Here is a 22,648-nt window from a genome sequence, read left to right on the forward strand (position 1 = left end):
AGCAACATGTCAAGAGTTTCTTTCCCCTCTATGGCTTGCAAAACTGAAACTATATATATTCACTTCGGCTGGAGATTGTAACAAATGCCCGTGCATTAATCTTTGCAAATATTGCCACTTCAGACTAAACCGTGTGCTGCAGGTTAGTCTGAAGAATACTGTATTTCTTTAGGGGTTATTAAGAGTACTGTACAGACTAAACTTGGAATTATCTTATACTGTCTATATCAGAGTGCTATGTGGGGGGTTCTATCAATGAAATGATACACACCTCCTATTTAGTCATGCTACTGCAACAACATGTATTTGATGTCCGATTGCTGACAGATGGTCAGCCTGGTAGAATTAGGTCGGTGTGAGCTTGGTTTGATTCGGTCCGGTTTTGATGTCTCTGCCGTATGTGTGCGTGCAGGTGCCAGAGGCGTCCGATCGAACTCAGGTGGAGCCCAAGGAGGTTCGGCTCTCAGATATGTCAGCAATCACTCTCGATGACACTGACGTGCAGATTGTAAGTTTCCCCTCTCAGTCCAGATATATTGATGCGAGACATGCTGCATTTACATGATATTGCTAGGAACGCATGCAAATTGCATAATTTGTTATACATGCTGCTTATTGGACCTTAAGAATAGAGTTGACACCTTACACACGCCGTTAGTTTGTTCCTTTTTCTATTGTCCTGATTATATTCCATCACAGATTGAGAAACCAAAAGTGGTCAAGGATTCGAGTTCCAAGGACTAATTAATTTGTGCAGAATATATTTGATATGTTCCGATCCATAACAAATAGGATTCTTCATATTTGATAGTCTTTTAGCTGTTATGTGATAGTTTGTGAGTTGTTCCTTTGATCCATGTTCCAGTACAATCAAACGATGATAATTCATTCTATTCACATTGGAGTTTGGTTTGTACTTAACACATCACTTAAGAAGTTCTTCACCACATGTAAATCCGTTTGGAGCTTGCCATGATATACATTTTTTTGGGTTGCCAAATATAAGAGGTGATGGAGTACAATTTTGATGTTTGTGGGTTCTGACATGATAATATTGTGGAAATCACAAGTACTACTTAGTCGTGTACTGTGTTGATCCATAGTTATTTTATAGTTGCTTGTCGCTGATTTTTTTGGTTTTAAGTGTTGCATAAGGCACGTGAAGAACGACGGGGACAAGGGAGGCGACGGCGGCACTATAGTAGAGAAGAAGAATGGGGGACGGGATCGAGTTCTTGTGCGTGTGTGGGGGGATAAATTACAAATGAAATATAATATTCCAAAACTAATGTTCATCACCATAAAAATGATTCCTTTTTAAAAATATTCTCAATTTTTTTAAAAAACAACTTCTCAAAGTAAAAAAATCATGTTTTATCGGACAACAAAAAATAAAGTTGATTGATGGAGCAGGTTATATTTAATTTTTCGCCCGGTGCAACGCATGAGCATTTTTACTAGTCCTTTTTAAGTTTGACTAAGTGCATGTAGTACTCCTACTCGATAATATGGGATTGTCTCAAGGACCGATCAGGTGCAAGTACATGAATTGATACTACGACTAATAACGTACTACGTGCGTATTGCCAGAGACGCGTGGTGATCAGCAGCCGTTGGTTTGAAGCGACGCATCCGGCGTTTGCATGAGACATACTACGCGTTTATTGGCCGAAGAGACGCGTCGGTGCAGAGGGTATAAAAGCGGGCTGCTGTCCCTGCCCATTCTCAGCGCTTCACTTACGGTGCTTCTCGCCGCATTAGCCATTACAGCCCGCCGCAACCAAGAAGAAGCAGTGCAGTATGGCCTGCTCCTGCCCGGAGTCCGGGTGCGCCTTCCTGGGCTCCCCGGCGATGCTCCTCCAACATTTCGCCGACAGCCACCAGCGCCCCGCCGTCACGGTCCGCTACGGCCTGTCCTCTAACCTCGGCTTCTCCCTGTCGCGCCCCTGGCACGTGCTCGTTGGCAAGGAGGACCGCAGCGTATTCCTTGTGTCCCTGGGCCCGCTCGGAGCGGCTACGGCTGTGTCCCTGGTGTGCGTCAGGCCAGACGGCGAGGTCGAGGCGGCGCCCCGGTTCTGGTGCAAGCTGTCCGTGGGCCCCCCGGGCATCGACATGGTCCTCATGGCCTCGCCGGTGAGCAGCAGCACGCTAGCCGCCGGCGCACCCGCGCCGTGGCAGGGGATGTTCTTGGCGGTGCCCCAGGAGATGCTCTCCGGTGACACGCTCACGCTCAGCGTCTGGATCGACATGATCCCACCTTCCGCCGGCGCTCCCAACGAAGTCGACTACACCACAGGCCAGGACATCGAGGAGGATGCTGTCAAGTATGTATCTCATCTGGTGCATGTTATGGATGGTAACTATTTATGATCTGGTGCAGCACTGAATAAGTTTGATTTACTAGTAGTAGCAAATTGTTAAAATGCTACTCCCTCTAAACTAAAACCACGCTTATTTTGAATCGGAGGGAGTAGTAATTAAATACTTAATTAGAAGCAAATTATTTATTAGTTAAAATGTATTATTTATTGAATTATTTAATTGTTAGAAATACTGATTAAAAATATTCAAGTGCGCTGAGGATGCCCTCCGACCTCTACAGTTTTGACGACCCTGACTATATCGAGTTCACGGAAGGGCCGAAGGAGCCCTTGAAGGCCAACTGGGAGAAGGACGACGAGGACAAGGACGACAACAAGGAGGATGAGAATGAGGAGGAGGAGGAGGAGGATGGCGAGGAGGAGGAGGACGACAACCAGTCGACGATTCGTGCCAAGCGTCCTCGCCTAGACGATGGCCCGGAGGGAGCATCGAAGAAGGAGTAGATGTCGGCTATTGTAGCCATGCAGCTTTAGTGTGAGGGTCCGACTTGTGGAACCCTACTTTGGACATCGCTATTGTGGTTGAGTATGACATGGTTGTTAATTACTTTTCATTAACACACATGCAATGGACGTGTGAAAGAAGTGTCTCGTAGCCTGCACCCACCTGAGGAGATGAATTGAACGGACCTTCTCGAGGATGCTGTGAAGTATGTATCATACCTGGTGCATGTTATGGATGATAACTATATATGATTTGGTGCAGTACTGAATAAGTTTCATTAACTAGTAATTGCTGCTAAGTCCGCCGCCGAGCTTGGCCATGGAACATGGCCAACTGAGCGAAGAAGGCACAAGTCCACACCAACAATGATTTGGCCATGGACGTGGCGAACTGGGCAAATTAGAGAAGGCATTCGTTCGCCTCCGAGATATTCTAGTACTACTGTTCAGAACATTGTGAACCAATTTGAAATTTAAACATCCAGACCGTGTGAAATAAAATTCCTATATGCCTGTTTTGTTGATTATGCCATTCAGCACTACTGAATCCCTTGCACCATTATACAATACTGCTTTGCTGGTATTTCTAAAACGTGTGACTGTAGCATCGCTTGTTTCTATGTGATGTACTCCCTCTGTAAAGAAATATAAGCAGTGATCTAAATACTCTTATATTTTTTTACAGTGGGAGTATCGACCTATGAGTGTTGATCATTGTGATGACCAAAAACTGAGTCAAGGTTATTTTGCATTTTGTATGTGTCTGGGTGGGAACAGAGTACTAAATTTTAACTTAAGAAACAGAGCAGCACAAATTTAGTAATTAGATGCAAAATCTAGGCGCGGGAGAATCAACTCTCATTGTGTACCAATTTTACTTTTCATGATAAAGTGACAAATATATGTTTGCAAACCAGAAGGTTCAGTTCAAAAACAAACTATTAGCACCCAGAGAAGAATAGTGCTAGTCTTCTACACATGCATTCTCTTAATGAAGATCATACAGTGAGAATATCACACACACCGTTTTTCTACAGTAAGCTACAAAACTGCAAGGCGTTTGTTCATCAATGAAAGCTGCTTTCTTTTTGCTGAATCGGCAAACTGCATTTATTGGATCAGTGATGCTGTAACAATGCACAAGTGCACAATCACTTTGGTCGGAGCATACAGCATCTAACTCCTTCATAATACTACATAATTGTCATGGGCGCGGCCTGTTAGCACTAATCTGTGCTGTGCGTACCTGATATTTATTACTGCATGCACGTTCTTTTTACTACAGTATTTTTTAGTGATTGTGTGTGGCTCCTGGTCATGTAGAAACTCCAAGATGTATGGATGCATTCCAAGATGTATGGATGCGTTGCTGATGGATTTATATGTATTTTGTGCTTGCGCTTTTGAAGGGCAGATATTTTTTTAACAACTTTTGAAGGGCAAATAACTCAACAAGCATTCGTGTTAGTTATTTTATCGGGCCTTGAGCTAGGTTTCAGCCTTCCGGGATTTTGTGTTGGGAGTTTCCTTGGGCTTCGATTTCAGTGAAATATTGGGTTTGTACTGGACTTGGGGTATGTTTCAAGTGAAATGATATCCAACACTGAGCCAAGCACTGGATATTGGCTTTAATGAACATCCTACAGCATGTTGATTTGTTGAGGATGTCTGTTTTCCTCCGGGCTATTTGGTCAGCTCGTCGCAAAGTTATACATGAGGGGATCACTCAGAGCCCTCAAGCCACGCACATGTTTATCAACCGATTCATTTCTGAGCTTGACCTACTGCAGGAGCAGACGCCGACTACTTTGCATAGAGCACGCCGGGAGGAAGGGCATTCACATGCAAGCAGCTGCAGTGCCGCCGGGTCACACAAAAATCCACGTGGATGGAGGCATCCTGGGAGACAACGGTGGGTCTGCCGCAGCAGTTTGTGTCCTCCGCCAATGCTAGCGCTTCCCTACACGCGATCGCCTCCAAAGTTGCTGGATCAACTAGGGCATCAATCACCTGGTGATATTTATAGTCTTGGCATATTGCTGCTTGAGATGTTTACTAGAAGAAGCCCAACAGATGAAACATTTGAGGGTTCATTGGATCTGCATAAATTTGCAAAGGAGGCTCTCCCAGATAGAACCTTGGAGATAGCTGACCCAACAATCTGGCTATACAGAGAACCAAGGGATGATATAAAAAGTAGTAGAATCCAGAAGTGCTTGGTTTCTGTCTTCAGTCTTGGCATATCCTGCTCAAAAACACAGCCTCGAGAACGGACATTGATAAGAGATGCAGCGGTAGAGATGCATGCAATCAGAGATGCATACCTCCTGTTTGCTGGTGAGCGTATTGGAGAATATGGAGCAGAAGAGGAGCCTCGGCTCGAGACATTTGAGCTGGAATGATACGATCCTGCAATAACAGAACTTGCATATGTCATTTTGGTTAGCATTTCTTATCAGAGCTAGTTTATTTGCATCAGTATCAGATAAATGTAAGATGTAAAATCCCAGTGTTGTATGATAGCCCTATAGAAATAGCAGTTTTCAAAATACTACATGGCTTGTAAAACATTCCAAAGATTTGAGAAATCACTTTCTCAATCTAGTATACTGGCAACATGAATTTATCACTCCAGGCAAACCAGCAGTCAGATTGTTAAAAATGTACATGTGTACAAAAAGCATACGGGACAATACACAATAGCAGCAAAAATTGACCATAATATTTCACATATCCAGTAACAAGTGCATATATCTGATGGCACAAGCAAATTGTCACAAGAAACAGAAATCGCGGCTAGAAATGCATCAGTATCATTCAGTTTTTAAAACCATTACACTAACGCGCGTGAACCCAAGTTACCCAACTACGTATTAGGACACCCAGCGTCAATTTCCATCAAGTAATCGAATTACTACTCTAATATAATCAAAGTCTAAGCAGCAACTAACACAGGAAAGTGCTAGTACAGCTAGAGGATTTGATCTTGGTGCCGTCCTTGGTGGATCTGGAGACAGAAGAGTCGAGGAATAGGACAAAGGCCTAGTTTAATACTGATCTTTCTTAATTCATTCCTTGCGGTTACAGTTAAAGGCAGAAAAACAATAATTCAGATGAAGCACGTAACTGGCCTATTTTGGAGTAACTGTCCAAATCCTTACTATGCTAAAGGGAAACTTTCATGGAAGAAACAACACTATTAGTCGGCAGAATATATATTTTTTCCCACAGCAGTATAATCCACTGAGAGCTGTATATAATTGTCAAATTACCAAAATTCATTTGCCAAAACATGACAGGAAGTACAACATCTAGAGTGAGATTGTGCGCCTGGAAGAAGCAACTGTACATTCTTGCTGGCAGCCCCAGATTGTGCATGCAGCAACTGCTCAGGGAACCCCTTGGTGTGATGTGAGAGCCACACTAGTCGAGTAAAGGATAACACTAAGATGGTTCCTGTCAATCATCTTACTAAACAACCAAGCTAGAAGCTTCATCCAACTTTTTATCTTTGCAGAAACAATTGATTAGCACTGTTACCGTATAAGTAATCTTCATGGAATACCCTTCTAAGCCATCTCCATGTGGAGTTGCACGGCACTGGGCTGATCGGATCCCCCTTTCTATAAAAACCAGCAGTGAGTGGAGTATATGAAGCTGCAAGCATTCGATGTCAATCCAATCTCGGCTCAGAAAGCCCAGCGGCCTATCCAAATCATTATGTTTGCAGCAACCATTAACTAAGGAACTGTATGGATAAATTGTCACTGACTCCCTTTTCCCACATCCTATCAAACTCTGAAGTGCATCCTTTTTTTGTGTGTGAAGGGAATGTATCAACATAGGATAAGTCACCCCATTTGGCTCCAAACCTCCAGCTCCCTGTCTACCATCTCATTGAAGAGCCTATCTGCTTTGCCAAACAAACCATTCTTGCATAGATTGATTATCAGGCGATGCATTATATGCAAATATGTTTGGCACTGCGCCAAACTGACAAGCTAACCTGAAAGCCTCATCCGCTTCACCCTCTCTCCGGTAGCCTATCAAGCATAAATGAGCAATTGGCCTCCTGATATGGCAAGCCTGGCCATGTCATATGTCATTCTGAATGCCATTTCCAGCTCCTCTGTCCGAGAAAACCCATACACCAGCGTCCTGTAAGGCATTTCATTAGCTGTAAGTAATCCCTCTGGCCACCATGGTACTCTTGTCTTGAGTATGCTGCTGTTATTACCTCCACCGCGTCTGAGTATACATACTGATGATTGCACAAACCATGCATCAATACATTGTAAAGCACCACGCTGACCTTGACCACCTCATCCTGCATCCTCGACAAAAGCCCCTTCACGCCGTCTAGATCACAGTAAGTCCTATCAAATCTGGTGATCCGATCAGGGTGCTGCACACGAAGCTATCTAGGACTGCTAGAGCGCTGAAAGAGTGGAACAAGCACAAAAAGAGGGACATGGTCTTCCTCTCGGGGGTGGCAAACGAGGTCATTTTCATGCTGGACTTGGCGCAGGAGGAAAGAGAGCTTTCAGAGGGGGAGAGGAATTTACGGGCTATGCTAAAGGCAAAATTGTTGGGTTTTGCGGCGGTCGACAGAGCGCGGTGGAGGCAGAAATCGCGATTGACAGAGATCAAGGAGGGGGATGCCAGCACGCGCTTTTTTGAATTTTCAAAATCCTCAAAAACCTAACAGAAAAAAAAGATACGGGGCTTTTAAGATCTGGAGAGGCAAAAAAATTCAAAAAAATTCAAATTGTGGTCAAACTGTGGTCAAACAATGGTCAAACTAATTATTCTAGAATATTAGTGTTACTAAATAATTATTTCAGTTTTTTTGAATTTTGGTCAAATCTGGTCAAACTGTGGTCAAACAATGGTCAAACTAATTATTCAAGAAATATTAGTGTTACTAAATAATTATTGTTTTTTAAAACAATAGTTTCAAACTCAAACAGTGAAATGTGTCACTTCATGCTCAAGCTAAATTCCTGAGGGTTAATAGAATTGACATCTTACTATTGTCAGGAAAACAACAAGTGCAGACTTGGAAACGAGGGAGAATAGAACCCGGAAGTTAGCGTGCTCAGGCTGGAGTAGTGAGAGGATGGGTGACCGTCCGGGAAGTTAGATGATTTGGAATGATGAGGGGTGATTAGAGATTAGAGGATAAATTGAGCAGTGATGAGGGGTGGTGATTAGAGGTTAAAATAATTCAGAAATTTGAAAATCAAAAAAAAAATTTAAAAAAAATTCGCAAAAAAAATTTTCAAAAAAAAAAATCATAAAATTTCCTTTAGTCCCGGTTGGTAACACCAACCGGGACTAAAGGTGGAGCTCCAGGCTGCGTCCACGTGGACGGCCTTTAGTCCCGGTTCGTGTAAGAACCGGGACTAAAGGGGGGAGGCATTAGTAACGACCCTTTAGTCCCGGTTCAAAAACCGGGACTAAAGCCCCCTTTTCTACTAGTGTTTGCTCCCTATTTGAGGAAGTTTGTGTTGGTGTTTTTTGATGATATCCTCATCTACAGCAGAAACCTCAAGGAACATCTGAAACATGTCCAGATTGTATTACAAGTGTTAAGAGACCATAAGTTGTTTGCAAACATGTCCAAGTGCAGCTTTGCAGTGCAAAAAGTGGAGTATCCGGGACATGTGATTTCTGAGAAGGGAGTAGCTACTGATCCACAAAAGATTGCAGCAATTGCTGATTGGCCAACTCCTAACATAGTCACAAAGTTGAGAAGCTTCTTGGGCCCGGCTGGGTATTATAGAAGGTTTATTAAAGATTATGGCCTTATTTGTAGGCCACTACATGACCTTCTAAAGAAAGGACAGTTCCAATGAACCCCAGTGCATGGCAAGGCCTTCTGTACACTTAAAAACAAGCCTTAACTACAACACCAGTCCTGGCACTACCAAATTTCAGTCAACCATTTGTACTGGAAACTGATGCATCAGGAAAGGGCATTGGGGCAGTTCTCATGCAGGGAGGAAGACCCTTGTCCTACTACAGCTCTGCTCTTTGTCCAAGAAATGCAGCTCTCTCTACTTATGAAAAAGAAGCTCTAGCTATTCTGGAAGCATTAAAGAGGTGGAGACATTATTTGCTGGGCAATGAGCTGTGATCAAAATTGATCAACAATCCTTAAAGTTTATCACAGATCAGAAAATAACAGAGGGAGTACAACACAAGTTGATGATGAAACTCTTAGAATTCAATTTCACTATTCAGTACAAGAAGGGAGTGCAAAACAAAGTTGCTGATGCTTTGTCTAGACTATTGCCCAGTTGTTTCACCCTATCTGTTGTGACTCCTACATGGCCAGAAGATCTAGTAGAAAGTTATCAGGAAGATCCACAATCTCAACAGTTGCTAGAGAAATTGTTAGTGCAAAAACAGGATAACTCTTCAGATTACAGCCAACATTCTGGGATCATTAGATTCAAGGGTAAACTATGGGTGGGCAAGTCTGCAGAGCTAAGAAATAAATTACTGTCTGCACTACAGAATTCCCCTATTGGAGGCCACTCAGGAGTGAGAGCTACATATAACAGAGTGAAGAACATCTTTTTCTGGCCAGGACTGAAACAGGATGTAGAGACTTTTATTGCAGCTTGTCCTATTTGCCAAAGAGCAAAACATGAGAACTGCTTGCAACCTGGCCTGCTGGACCCCCTCCCTGTTGCAGACATGGCTTGGCAACACATCTCACTGGACTTTGTGGAAGGCCTACCAAAATCCCAGGGCAAGGATGTTATTATGGTTGTGGTCGATAGATTCACGAAGTACAGTCATTTCATTCCCCTGTCCCACCCATATTCAGTTCTCTCGGTGGCTCAAAAGTTTGTGGACAATATCATAAGATTACATGGCCCTCCCAAACTTATTATCTCTGATAGAGATAGAATTTTCACGAGCAAACTGTGGAAAGACATTTTTACTGCCCTCAAGGTGGAACTAAGATTCAGCACGGCCTACCATCCTCAAACTGATGGCCAGACAGAGCGGGTGAACCAGTGTTTAGAAACCTATCTGCAGTGTATGACAACTGATCAACCTACCAAGTGGATGTCATGGCTGTCTCTAGCAGAATATTGGTATAATTCCACTTATCACACTGCTCTGAAAATGTCTCCATTCCAAGCCCTTTATGGATTTCCACCTCCACTCATATCTGAATTAGCAATCCCTGGACCAGAAGATGAGGAAGCACAAGATTTCTTGACAGCTAAACAACAAATGTTAGAGCATTTGAAAGAGAATCTGTGCACAGCTCAGAACAGAATGAAGCGTTATGCAGACCTCAAACGAGTGGAGAGAAGTTTCCAGGTGGGGGACATGGTTTACTTGAAGATGGCACCTTATCGATTGGCAGCATTCGGCTTTCGAGGAGCTCTTAAGTTGCAGAACAAGTATTATGGCCCTTTTCTCATAATCCAAAAGATAGGGAACTCTGCTTACAAATTGCAATTCCCTAGCAACGTTCAGATACACCCTGTCTTCCATGTCAGCCAGCTCAAGAAACACATTGGACCAAAAGCGATCCCGAGCCCAAACCTTCCAATGGTCAATGCGGATGGTATGATCAAAACGGGTCCGGCCGTAGTTCTGCAAGTCAGGCAAATTCCACGCAACAATGCACCAGTGGTATAGTGGCAAATTCAATGGGAAAATCTGTCACCGGCGGACGCTACGTGGGAGGATGCAGACTTCATTAAGTACTCATTCCCAGAGTTTTTCAGGCAAACTACCCAAGCTTGGCGCGCAGCACAAGAATCGACGTGAGGACTCGTCGATGCTCAAGAAAGGGGCAATGTCAAGACCTGAGATGCAGCCAAGTTCAGTTACAGACTTCGGTTCAGATAACGCATCGTCACCAACGGCCAGGATCGCTCCTCTGCTCAGCATCGTCGCGGACCGTTAGATCCTTACTGTATCGTTTCTAGTAGTTACTATTTCACTTCACAATCTTGCCAGTAAAAGCTTCCCCTATATAACAGCCGGGGTGTGGCTGGGTCGAGCATGCTATTCTCTCTGAATTGCCTGATGGCTTCGCATATACCCTAGCTTGTTTACAAATATTCAATAAAGTAGATCTGGGAGATAACTTTCCTCTCAGTTTATACAATTTCCTCTTCGAATTCCTTCTGGATCATACCTAGGTCCTGACAGGCAGGTGGGAAGGGGGCGCATGAGGAGGACGCGGGCGTGTGGGGAGAGACGATGTGTTGGAGCAGGCTAATAGGGGCAGGAGGAGGGCGAGGAAGCGAGGAGACTTGTGCGGGGGCGAGTCGGCCAGGCGGAGGAGCTTGGCCATACCGGAATGCAAGGTGGTGAGCGCGGCGTGGTTATGCTCCACAGGATATTTTCCGTTATGGAGGCATCGGGCCGGCGGTGAGAGTCGCCGGAGTAGGTGACGGTGGGCTCGACGATGACGGCCGGCTGCGGCTGCGGCTGGCCGTTCGATCACGGATCACCTTACGGCGTGACAAATTGGATGCTCCGATTTGATACCCATGGTCACAGAACCGTATCGAAGAGGAAATATCAGTTTTCGTTAATTCTCTGTTGAAATGTCTGTATACTTTTCATAGCATGCGTTTTGGAAGAGCTCAATCACGCACTTTATTTCACATCTTATCTTATTGTAAACAAATCTGTCCATTATTTAACCGATGAAGCAAAAAACGTCAGATTGGTGCTACCTGCTGTTCCTGAATGAGCTTTGTTTCAGAGAACAACACTCATTATCATTTCGGTCTTTCCAATGGGAACGACACTCACTGTCATTTCGTTCCGAAGAAATATCCGTGTTGCTTGAATGTCGCCTCAGGTTCTTGTTTCAAACATGTTTATCTGATTTTTCATCATCCTTATCTTGGAGCCAGGAAGGTGGTTCTGTGCCTCTTGCTTTCTGTATAGTCCTGAGACTTGCATTTTAGATGTTGGTGGATGGGATTTCACATTCTAACTGTAATAAATATGTGTGTGCACTTTCTCTCCTCTGAAACTCATATAACAATATCAGGAAATCAGGCTGAGATTACCTGAGTACCTGACAAACTAATTCACTACGAGATTAACAAGGCTTCGCTAGGTTTGGTGTGCACAATACTGCTGTAACATTGCAAAAGAGTTTTCTGAATATACAACTTTGCAAGATGCAGAGCATGGTAGGTAGGTACTGTAGTTTGCAACATTACTGTAACGCGGTGTTCAAGTGTTCAGTAAGTTCAGAACAGGGCGTCTACATTCTTCAGTTATCCAACAGCCCTTGTCTGTCCTGGCAACACCCCTTGTCTCCAACGGCCCAGATGCGATCCAATCACTATTTACTACTCCCTGTAGTGTCAAAAAACGCCTTACATTATGGGACGGAGGGAGTATCTACTCCTCAAAAGCTCCAACGGAACTCTATATATCTATATTGAAAATGATTCGTGCTACCATGAAAAATGGCAACTCTTTCAATTTTGTCGCTTCACGGATCGATTGAGCTCAAGAATACATGCATGCATGCATACATGGAGAAAAGCTGCAAGCATACAGTTGGGCAAAAGAATTGTAGTAGCTCTTGGCCGGGCACCAGAAACCTCACAAATCTGCAAACTCACTGTTGGACAAAAAAGAAGTAGCAGCTCTTGGCCGGGCTACAGACATCTCACAAATCTGCACTCTCCAAGAATTACCTCTCGCTTAATAATTAAGCTAGCATCGCTAGCAACTTAGCATTGCACCAATCCATATGTTATGATCCAATTACCCAACTTCGACAAACAACAGAGATAATGTACTAACTACCTAGTAAAACCACGTTGACACAGCTGACAAGAGCGCAATGAATGGAGTCTCAGAATTCTTCTACTACCAGATTGAGTACAGATTTAGCATTTCAGCTCGAGGTACACTGGAGAATCTGGGGGAGACCACATGGTGTCCGAGACGAACAGCGACGCGCCAGCCTGGTAAGGCCCCCTCAGTCGACCGACACTCTGTGTCTCGCCGGACAGAGAGAGAATGCCCGTCTGCGTATGCACTTGGATCTTGTACTTGAAATCCTCCCTCTCGATCGGGTCGCTCATGAGGTGGATCACCGACAATGTGAGCCCCGACGGGACGCTCCGGTCAACCACAAGAAGAAAGACTGCCTTGCTGCCGAGGGATACAAGGCAGGCCAGCTCGTCATGGCGCATGCTCAGGGGGTAGAGGCGGCCGGCCGTGATGCGGGTGTACTGGATCATAGGGTGCTCCGCCTTGATGTGGTCGTGCAGGGACCGGCCGGGGTAGGGGCAGCAGCCAGCGATGGGACAGTGGCATGGGGCATGGAGGCAGGACTCTTCATGGGCCAGCTTCTCCGTGAACGGGATCATCTCGGTGCACCCGTGCTCCTGGAACGAGCACGGCACGGCCAGGCCAGCGAGGATGCGCTCCAAGGCGCTGCAGTGGGTGTTGGCAGGCCCAGAGCACAAGCTGCAACTGTAGTTCACATCGGAGGAGCACTCGAAGCATGTGATATGGCCATTTGCGCACTGCAGACAAAAAGAGAGAAACAGGAATGTGTTACTGAAACAGCAGAAGTGCACAAGCACAACATAACACTGGATTACCACTGCTGCCAAATTTGTGCCGTACTATCTACGGTGATTTTGATGCAAAGCATAGCATGCTCGCGCATGTTTCATGTATCACTTGACTAGATAATGGGCTTCCAAAATTTTGGCTCAGACTCTGTTACTGAGCATATATATGATTTTCATGCTAATAACAGTTTGTTGAACCTAGTTCCACTCAGTTATCCAGAGAGTTGATGCTGCCATAGGCCAAGATTGGCAATGCATCATAGATTCTTGGTAATGGAAATTGACAAGCCACAGGAGAAAATATATGTCCGCATTGCTATGGAAGGAAACTTAGTTTACCTAAATGCAAAGTTACTGACAGATAAATACTGAAATGAGTTGGGACCAATATGTGCAGCACATCTTAATTTTGTTAGCTTCCCTAGTAACATTCAACCAACTGTACTGAAATGAGACGAAGGAAGAAATCAGAATTCTACAACCAGCATACTGACCAAAACATCATAATTGATGCAAGGCGTGCCACAAGTGAAATATAAGAAACTATACATCAACATCAACATACAAGATACTCCCTCCGTCCCAAAATTCTTGTCTTACATTTGTCTAGATACGGATGTATCTAACACTAAAACGTAACTAGATACATCCGTATTTAGACAAATCTAAGACAAGAATTTTGGGATGGAGGGAGTACAAGATACAGAGCGTCAAAAACTCATGACACGAAACTAAATTGCAGGGTATAAAAAGAATCTAATGAAATAGAGTAAGCATTCAATTCAACAAAGGAATCCTTAATACTAGTTCGTTGAGTACAGGGCTCTGTTCAGTACCTGAGAAAGGGGAGCAACCAGTGGGCTGCAACAAACCGAGCACTCCAGCAACTTGGGGTCTAAGGTGACAGTGATCTTGGAGGAGGACGCAGCCTTAGCCTTCTTCCTGGAGCAGCTCCCTGCCTTCACCGCCGCCGCGGTCCTATCAGCGCCAGCCTTCTGTAGATTGCTCCCAGCAAAATGCAAAGTTCAGTAACAATGCAAGAGATGGACATATAGGCATATGACAGTGAAGCAGAGAATAAGTATATCATCCATCTTTCAGAGATTTCAAGGCTCTTCAGAGGTCCATATCCAAATATTGATACGGGACACCGGAATGCTCAGTCGGCAAACCCAAATCAGACCATGGCAATCAGCATTCTTCGCGATGGAATTTGCAAAGTCGCTTCGAATCGGGGAAATTACGCGAGCGCACGCGCATCAGTCAATTTCCCCCAAATTAAACCCTAAAGCTCCGGCCGCGCCGCCGCCGCCCAGAGAGAGCGGAGGTGCCGGCGCCGCCTCCCCTTCCGCACCTCTATCTGGGCACCGTCGCCCTCCTCCTAAGCGGGCAACCTACGAACCCCATTCAGCTGTGCACGCGGTGAATCGCGGCGGCGGCGGCGGCGGCCGGAAGATAGACTGGACGGGGATCGGAGAGAGAAATGCGTCCGAAGTAATCACCTTGGCCATGATGGATGGCCGATCGATCTCCCGCCGAGCTCTGCGTGCAGTGCTTCTGGATCCAGTTCCCGTCGAGCTCTCTTCCCTAGAAGCGGTTTCTAGATGGAGAATGATCTGTCTTTTCCTTAGGCGGTTTGAGCAACCGGATTGACCCATTTCGTCCGCCTATATCCGTGCCCACTAAAATAAAAAATGTGTTTGCTTTTTCTCATCTATTTTAGGCCTAAATTTGAATGGAAAATGCGTTGGTGCTGACACAAAGTGAACGCGCCGCACGTCCCCTCTGTGTCTGCCGTGGCCCCACAAGTCAGCCGCCAACCACCACAGGCGGTTGTATTAAACGCAGCTACCTACCTCGGGCCCGCCTGACAGTGTGTGGAAGGGTCGGGTACCCATCCTTTTTAAAGGAAGCGTGTGGCGGGGCCGGCCTCATCCACTTCCATCTCTCCGTCCACATCTAGCCACGCTTGCTCCCTCGCCGGTGACCAGAAAACCCTAGCCAGCCAGCCACCAGCCATGGGCTTCTTCAACGGGAAAGGAAAGGGGAAGTTCAGCTCCGACGCGAACTCTTCCTGTGCGCAGCTTCCTGTGCCGGCTAGATGCGGCTCGCCACCGCGGGAGCGGGAGCGGCTGTACATACCAATCCACCAGGCACGGTGGCACTGGCATTACCGCTGGCCACTGCAGTATCCGGATGTCAACCTGCCGCACGGCTGGCATCCGGACCCGTAGCGGATCCCCATTCCGATGGTGCCACGCAGGCTACGGGCGCACGCCGAGGATGTCCGCCGGCGTCGTGAGGCCCTTACACCCGAGCAGCGCATGATGCGTGCGTACACACCAGACTCCCCCAACTGGGAGCGATGGTTTGTGCTAGAGCACAAGGAGGAGCCCCGCTGCGGCGTCCACGTTGACTACGTCGTTCCACCACCACCCCCACAGGTTTTGCCAGAGGGGAGGAGGCGGCGTACCAAGTCGCCCTCGAGGAGGCCCTACAACATGCACTGGAGGCGAGCCGGCTCGAGGACGAGCCGTTGGGATTGGATGGACTAAGCCCTCACCTTGTCGGCGGCTGGGGACTCTGTCCACGCTCCGCTTTTCGTCCTGCCACCGCTCGAGCCCAAGGCCGAGTCGGAGCCAGAGCCAGAGCCCAAGACCACGCGGAAGCGGTCGTCGCCGCCGCCCACCTGGCCCGAGGAGTCCTACTCCTGGACAGGCGAGTACAGCGCGTGGGTGAGCACGCCTCCCGCCTACTACGTCGCGACGCCGGAGGAGGAGGCGGCCCACCTTGAGCGCTGGAAGGCGCATTGGCCCGCCGAGGAGGCGGCCGACGGTGAGCGGCAGATGCGTTGAGAGCAGGACGAGGAGGTACTGCGCGTTGAGGAAGAGGAGAAGCGTGCCCACCTCGCCGCAATGCCGCCGCCGCAGCAGACGCTAGAGGAGGCAACCATGGCGGCCTATCAAGCCGCGGTCGGGTGGGCCGGTACGTCTCCCGTCTTCATCGACGTCACTGGCGGCGACAACGATGGCAAGGGCAAGGGCAAGACGAACGCCTAGGGTAGCGTGCGGCCCGGAGTTTTTTGTTTTTGTTGAAGGTAATGTTTAAGTGGACTATGACTGGCGGTTGACCGGTCATTTATGTTAGTTATGTGTTATTATGTTTATTTTTGTCACGTGTTTATCATATTTTTTTCTTAGCACACGGGTAAATATGGGTCTGCCTCTCGTTGGACGCATCTGATCCATTTGAAAAAGCGGACGTGCCCGCCCGCCTCGCCGACCCAAACGGACGAAAAGCGGACAAAGCACACGTCTGTTTGGGTCGTCCGATTGAAGTTGCTCTTATGGTACCTAAACGATAAGTGTCGCACGATGTCACGTGTGGCACGAAGCACTCCATACCTGATGTTTTAACAACTAAAGTTGCAATCCCAAAAGAAAAAACAAACAAAACAAATGAAATTTTCCATCCCAAAAAAAGTTGTCATGCTCGACAACTAAAATTGTCATCTTTTCGTCACTAAACTTGCTATAAAAAACGTTTGAAGTTGCTAACTCTTTTATCCAACAGATACATTTCAATATTTTTTCAGTCCTAGCTTTGGCCTAAAAAGAATGGACCCAAGTTTAGCTGGAGGTTTTTCTTATAAATGTCGGTGATATTTTAAAACTACTAGGACAATGCATGTGTGTTGCAATAAGCAGGTGGCGAAAAATGCCTCAACCACACCACTTCAAGCACTAAAGTTTCTCTTCCCGCATCCCACCTTTTCATCGACCACTGTGATTCCAGAGCAGGCTAAAGTTTCAAAGATCAAATCAGTGCATAATATTCTGCCTGGAACCCAACCTAAGAGGTCCGCTTCCGGCTGTTGGGTGCAGATCTGTTTGTGGCGCAAGCTTCGTACTTAGGAGATTGGGAGAGGATATTCTTTTGCTGGAGGGTTCTTCTACACCCATATGACGGCGTCAGTAAGGCGAAAGAGATTCAGATGAGTTTTATGCCTATGTGGTTGCAAATCCATAAGCTCCCCGATGGTTATTGCAACAAAGAAATAGTGGAGAAGTTGCTAAAAACGCCGGGAAGGTGCTTGATGTGAGGCTGACCGGAAACTCAAGGCCTCAAGGGTGACTATGTGTGTGTTAGGATTGAGCATGATGTTCGTGCCCCCTTGACAGTACATGTGAGCATTATCCGGTGGTAAGGAGCGGCAGGTGTTCGCTGTTCAATATGAAAAACTTGCTCGGTTTTGCAAGTCTTGTGAAAGAATTTGGCATGAGTTCAAGGAGAGTGTTTTTTTAAGATAAAGATCTGAAGTTCGGTGACTCGCTTTATGCTGATGCCCCAAGCAAGCTTCGTGCTGGCTTCGATGATCATGGGAACACTAGGAACATGGCTGGCGGTAGTGGTCTTGGTGGTATGCCGAGTAAGGGGGTGGAGGTGGATGATGATGTTAGGGATTCTGCCACAAGTCCCCATAAGAATCTGCTTGCAGTTGTTTCGATGTAACTTGACAAAGGGGCGAGGAAACGCTTGAGCATGGAGAAAGTTCTTCCTAAGGATCCGAGAATCCTTGGTAATGGAATTCTAGCTCTCACTGATGGCAGAGAAGAGGACAAACAACATGTATCTCCTACATCGAGTTATAGCAGCAAAAAGGCGAAAATGGATGGGTACAACGGTGATGGTGCAAAATATTTTGTGGGCTCCCAAGAGGGGCGCCACCAGGAACAATGAATCTCCTATTCTAGAACTGCCGAGGGGGTGGGAACCACCGGATAGTTCGTGAGGTGTTGGCGCTTGCAAAAGTCATTGTCTCCAAACTTGTTTTTCTCTGCGAGACAAGACAAGTTTCAGCTAAGATTGAGAAGATGAATTGGGGTTAGGTATGAAGGGTTTCCATGGTGTTGGTAGTGACGACATAAGTGGTGGTTTGATTTTGTTTTGGGATGAATCGTTGCAAGTGGATGGTCTGGAACACCATGCATTCCATTAACTAGTGGGTGGGGCGAAATCGTCGGCCACAACACCCATTACATCAGGTGACATCATCAACTAGGGGAAAAGAATGCATGAAATCCCAGATGGATATTGCAGAGAGACCAGTGCAGATGCATCTAGTTGAAGTTTGTGAACATCATCAACCAGGATGTCATCGACGCCAGTGGGATATTCAATGGCGGCGCAGCTAGTCCGTAGGAGGTAGAGGCCCGCTTAAAGGGATAGGTTGATGACCTCCCGCCCTTCTTCAACATGATAGCAAATGTTCGCCATTATAGTTTCGTCTACAACTGAAGCGAGCGCTAGCTATGTCAAAGCAGAGTGACGGTGTTGAGGTACTAGTGGGTATATATTACATTGTCGTTGTGTTAATGTTCTTCCAAACATGCCGAGCTATCTAGAGTTCCCTTCGTCTCACTTCTCTTTTTATGATTCATTCACTGCTAGAAAAAAGGCTGTTAGTGGCGCATCAGTTTTTGCTATTAATGACGCACTATAGGTGCGCCACTATTAACACGCCACTGATAACAAATAATAATGGCGCACATTTGGTGCGCCATTACTATGCCTAGAAGTGCGCCATTACTATCTGACTTAGTAATGACGCATCACATAGAAGTGCGTCATTAGTAACAAATTTTTTTCAATTTTTTTTCAGAAATTTGTTTTCAATTTTTTTTCGTTTTCTTCTTAATCTCGGGTCACTATGGCTTAATCTCAAGTCAAATCCCACTCCATGGTCAAACTTTCCGGAAGGTCACCCATTCTCACACTACTCCAGCCCCAGCACGCTTAACTTCTCAGTTCTATCCAACCCCAGCACCAGCTCACTTAACAGGCACTTGTTGATATATCTATCATATCAATCTTATTAAACCTTGTTGATGTCTAGGACTTTGTTCATGTTCATGAGTGTGATGAAATTTTGAAAAAATATTTCAAACTTTTCGGTCATATTACCGATCATATTTTGAACATTATTTCCAAAAAAAAATCGAAACCAATTTTTTTTGTTACTAGTGGCGCACCTAGCAAATGGTGCGCCATTACTAAGTTTGAATTTTTTTTTCCATTTTTCCCCCTCTAGATCTTGAAAGCCTCGTATCTTTTATTCTGCTAGGTTTTTGGGGATTCTAAAAGCCCCGTATTTCCCCCCCTGTTGAATTCGGATGTAACTTTTCGAGTAGATGATTTTTCATATAAAAAACTTTTTAATCCGAGTTCGTATGCAAAAGTTATGCCCATTTTACTAAATTCCAGAGAGATTTTGCAAATAAAGTCAAAATTCATATTTGTAAATTTTCCCAACAACTAGACCACATATCACATGTGAAACTTATTTTCTTTTATTTTTTTGACATTTTCATTATTTTCTTTTATTTTTTTTAAAACTGAAAAGGCGGTCCAGGGGGTGCATTTAGTAATGGCGCACCTAGTAATGGCGCACTTTGTGAAGGTGCGCCATTACTAAGTTTGACATAGTAATGGCGCACCTATGCAAAGTGCGCCATTATTAGTAGCATGCCTAATCCTGCAAATGCCACCGATAGGAAAAAATTATTTCTTAAAAATAATATCAAACACGCCCCTAGTGTGTGATGCTAGTGGTGTGTGTGTAACGGAACGCCACTAGTATGTGGGTTATATCAGTTGCATTATATTGGTGGTGTGTCGTCCCCACGCCACTACTAAGTTTTCCTGTTCTACTATATGCTTTCACCTATAGGCAGTTTTGAAGTAGTGCTGCCATGGGCATCGAGGCCGACATCCTTCTAGGTCTCAGGTGAGCGTCTCTACAATCCGATAATGTGCCGCCTTTCAAACCAAGGCGAAGGGGTAGGGCCCCTCTTCACTGTTAGAGAGTAGAATGTGGTGTGTTCCTTCAGTTTGGCGTCACTTGGATCTAGACTTCACTGTAACTCTAGGTTGATCCTCACTTTACTTCTTCTGGTTAACTTTCTTTGGTGCCAGAGTGTGGGGGGTAGAGTCTTTGCTAATTGTGTTCTCTGTTTCCCGTTTAGGTGCTTGTCTTGGTCGTTGTGTTGTAAACTTCTGAATAAGCTCCCTTCCATCGGTTCGGGCCATTGCGGCTTGTTGTTGTGTTGTAATTCTTGGTCGGTTGATAACTTTGTCAATTTAAAACCAGGCTCATCTGGAGCTTATTTTGTAAAGGAAAAATGTTGTCTATCGCAAGAACCACACAAGGTCCACACGGAGGACACACTTCATGCATGGCAGAGCAGTGGGTTACAGTCTCAGGCTCAGCGCACAAGTCGCAATCATAGCCAAGATCGTTCCAGCAATTTGAGCATGGAGTGTGGCCATTGGTGCGCTGCAAGCATAAGGATGGGAAACAAAACCTTGCAAGTATTACTAAAACTGCACAAGCGCACAACAAACCACCCACTAGGCTAAATATTTTTGTCGTACCTCAGAAACAATCTAGTGGCGAACCAGAGGGGGAAAGATGGATTTGGGAGATAATATGGAAGGCTAATATACCTCAGAAAATCAAAGATATTTGCGTGGCGAGCTGCTACCAATAGTTTGGCGGTCCAGATGAATGGAGTTAAGCACCATCAGACCGATTCATGTATGTGTTCTATTTGTGGGGTTCAAGATGAAGACATCCTTCATGCTCTGGTGAGTTGTTCTAAAGCTCGTGCTCTTCGAATGGCCGTGAGAGAGCGGTGGAATATTCCAGATGAAGAGTTCTTCAAGTGCACGGGACCAGATTGGTTATTGATTTTGCTGGCACAGTTGGGTCTGCGGCAGAGGGAGCAAATCATGTTTCTTTTCTGGCGAGCATGGCATTTGAGAAATAATTTAATTTTTGGGAAGGGGAAAGAATCTGTTAATGCCTCTCCACATTTTGTGGATAATTTTTGGTCCACTTTCACGTCTAGTCATGACACCGCTCAATTGGACGCTAGCAACAAAGGTAAGGAGAAGGTGAGCGGAGTTGTAGCGGATTACGCACCACTAAAAGATCATGTGGTGTGGATTCCTCCCCCTAATGATCATATCAAGATCAATGTTGACGTCAGTTTTGTGGAGAGCACTAATGCAGCCAGTGTGGGGGTCATAGCTCGTAATTCATCTGGAGAAATTATTGTTTCTTCGTGGGACTTTATTGATCGCTGTACCAGTGTGAATGAAGCTGAGCTTCGCGCTTGCCTCGCAGGACTTTATATGGGTATCACCCTTCACCAATCTATTATTTTAGAGACTGACTGTGCTTTCGTACATTCGTTTCTTGCAAATGAGAAGTTTGACAGGTCCCCTCTGGCTGATCTGATGGATGAGGCTCTTAGTATATCTAGGATGATCCAAAATTTTAATATTGCAAAGATAAGTCGGACTGCCAATGGGGTGGCATATGAGATTGCTAAGTTTAGCTTTAGTACTAGGTCCGATGGGATTCTTTTTAATTCTGTTCCGCCCTGCATGGTGTATGCTGTAACGAATGATTGTAAGAATTTTTCTTTGGCTTAATTAATATATGGGGCGTTTTTCAAAAAAAAAAATTTGTCGTACTATCTACACCAACTTGACTATTTATAACGATGTGCAAGTACAGTGTTCATCTAAGCTTGGTTCAAAATCCCGCTGCATTGCAGATACATGAATATGATTTTTTTGAGGGATTGTTGGTACATGAATATGATTGTTGGTACTCCCTCTGTAAAGATTTATAAGAGCATTTAGAACACTAGAATAGTGATCTAAATGCTCTTGTATTTCTTTACAAAGGGAGTACTTGATAGGCCACACTTGGCAATGCAACAGAGATTCTTGATGGCAGACGGCTGGAGAAATGTATACACGGTTGAATTAATCGTGACCTCATGACCAGTATTTCAACATCTTGATTGAATTTTGACATCAACATTCAACATGTTCTGCTGAAAGCAGAAGAAAATGAATACACGAACAACCATTTGCTAGGAGCCCTATCCTGAATATACACTGCCGACTGAACAATGTCTTCACTCGTATGCGAATTTCAATATGTTGCATAGCCACAGTTTCAGATTGTTGCAGAAGCACAACACCTCATCGTGTGAATTCAACTCTGTACGAAGAAAAAACCCGATGTCGTGGGCTCTACCAAGTCCAAGTACATCCTCGTGTTCCAACATCGTTCAACTACTAGTGAGATCACCAGATGAATTTCGGGTCAATCTCCTGATCCCAGGACCCTCCCAAGGCATGAATTTCTAA

General features: G+C 45.4%; 1 protein-coding gene and 1 pseudogene across 1 annotated transcript; one reads left to right on the forward strand and one right to left on the reverse strand.

Moving 5' to 3' along the window:
* Positions 1-1,800: 1,800 nt before the first annotated feature.
* LOC109771700 (uncharacterized) lies at positions 1,801-2,386 on the forward strand (annotated as a pseudogene).
* Positions 2,387-12,517: 10,131 nt separating this feature from the next.
* Positions 12,518-15,092, reverse strand: LOC109771721 (putative E3 ubiquitin-protein ligase SINA-like 9). The gene is made up of 3 exons (XM_020330419.4): positions 14,923-15,092; positions 14,257-14,415; positions 12,518-13,369 (listed from the first exon to the last, which is right to left on the reverse strand). The coding sequence occupies exons 1-3, from the start codon at positions 15,076-15,078 to the stop codon at positions 12,725-12,727; spliced, it is 960 nt and encodes a 319-aa protein (XP_020186008.2). The 5' UTR covers positions 15,079-15,092; the 3' UTR covers positions 12,518-12,724.
* Positions 15,093-22,648: the final 7,556 nt, after the last annotated feature.

Source organism: Aegilops tauschii, chromosome 3 (assembly GCF_002575655.3).
Source record: "Aegilops tauschii subsp. strangulata cultivar AL8/78 chromosome 3, Aet v6.0, whole genome shotgun sequence".
Lineage (NCBI taxonomy): Eukaryota > Viridiplantae > Streptophyta > Magnoliopsida > Poales > Poaceae > Aegilops > Aegilops tauschii.

Excerpts from the sequence above, each read along its gene's own strand:
- LOC109771721 (XM_020330419.4), bottom strand. The coding sequence starts at position 15,078 with ATGGGTCAATCCGGTTGCTCAAACCGCCTAAGGAAAAGACAGATCATT. Across the intron at positions 14,416-14,922 it reads GGCCATCCATCATGGCCAAG|AAGGCTGGCGCTGATAGGAC; the intron begins GTGATTACTTCG and ends AGCAATCTACAG. Across the intron at positions 13,370-14,256 it reads TGGTTGCTCCCCTTTCTCAG|TGCGCAAATGGCCATATCAC; the intron begins GTACTGAACAGA and ends TTTTGTCTGCAG.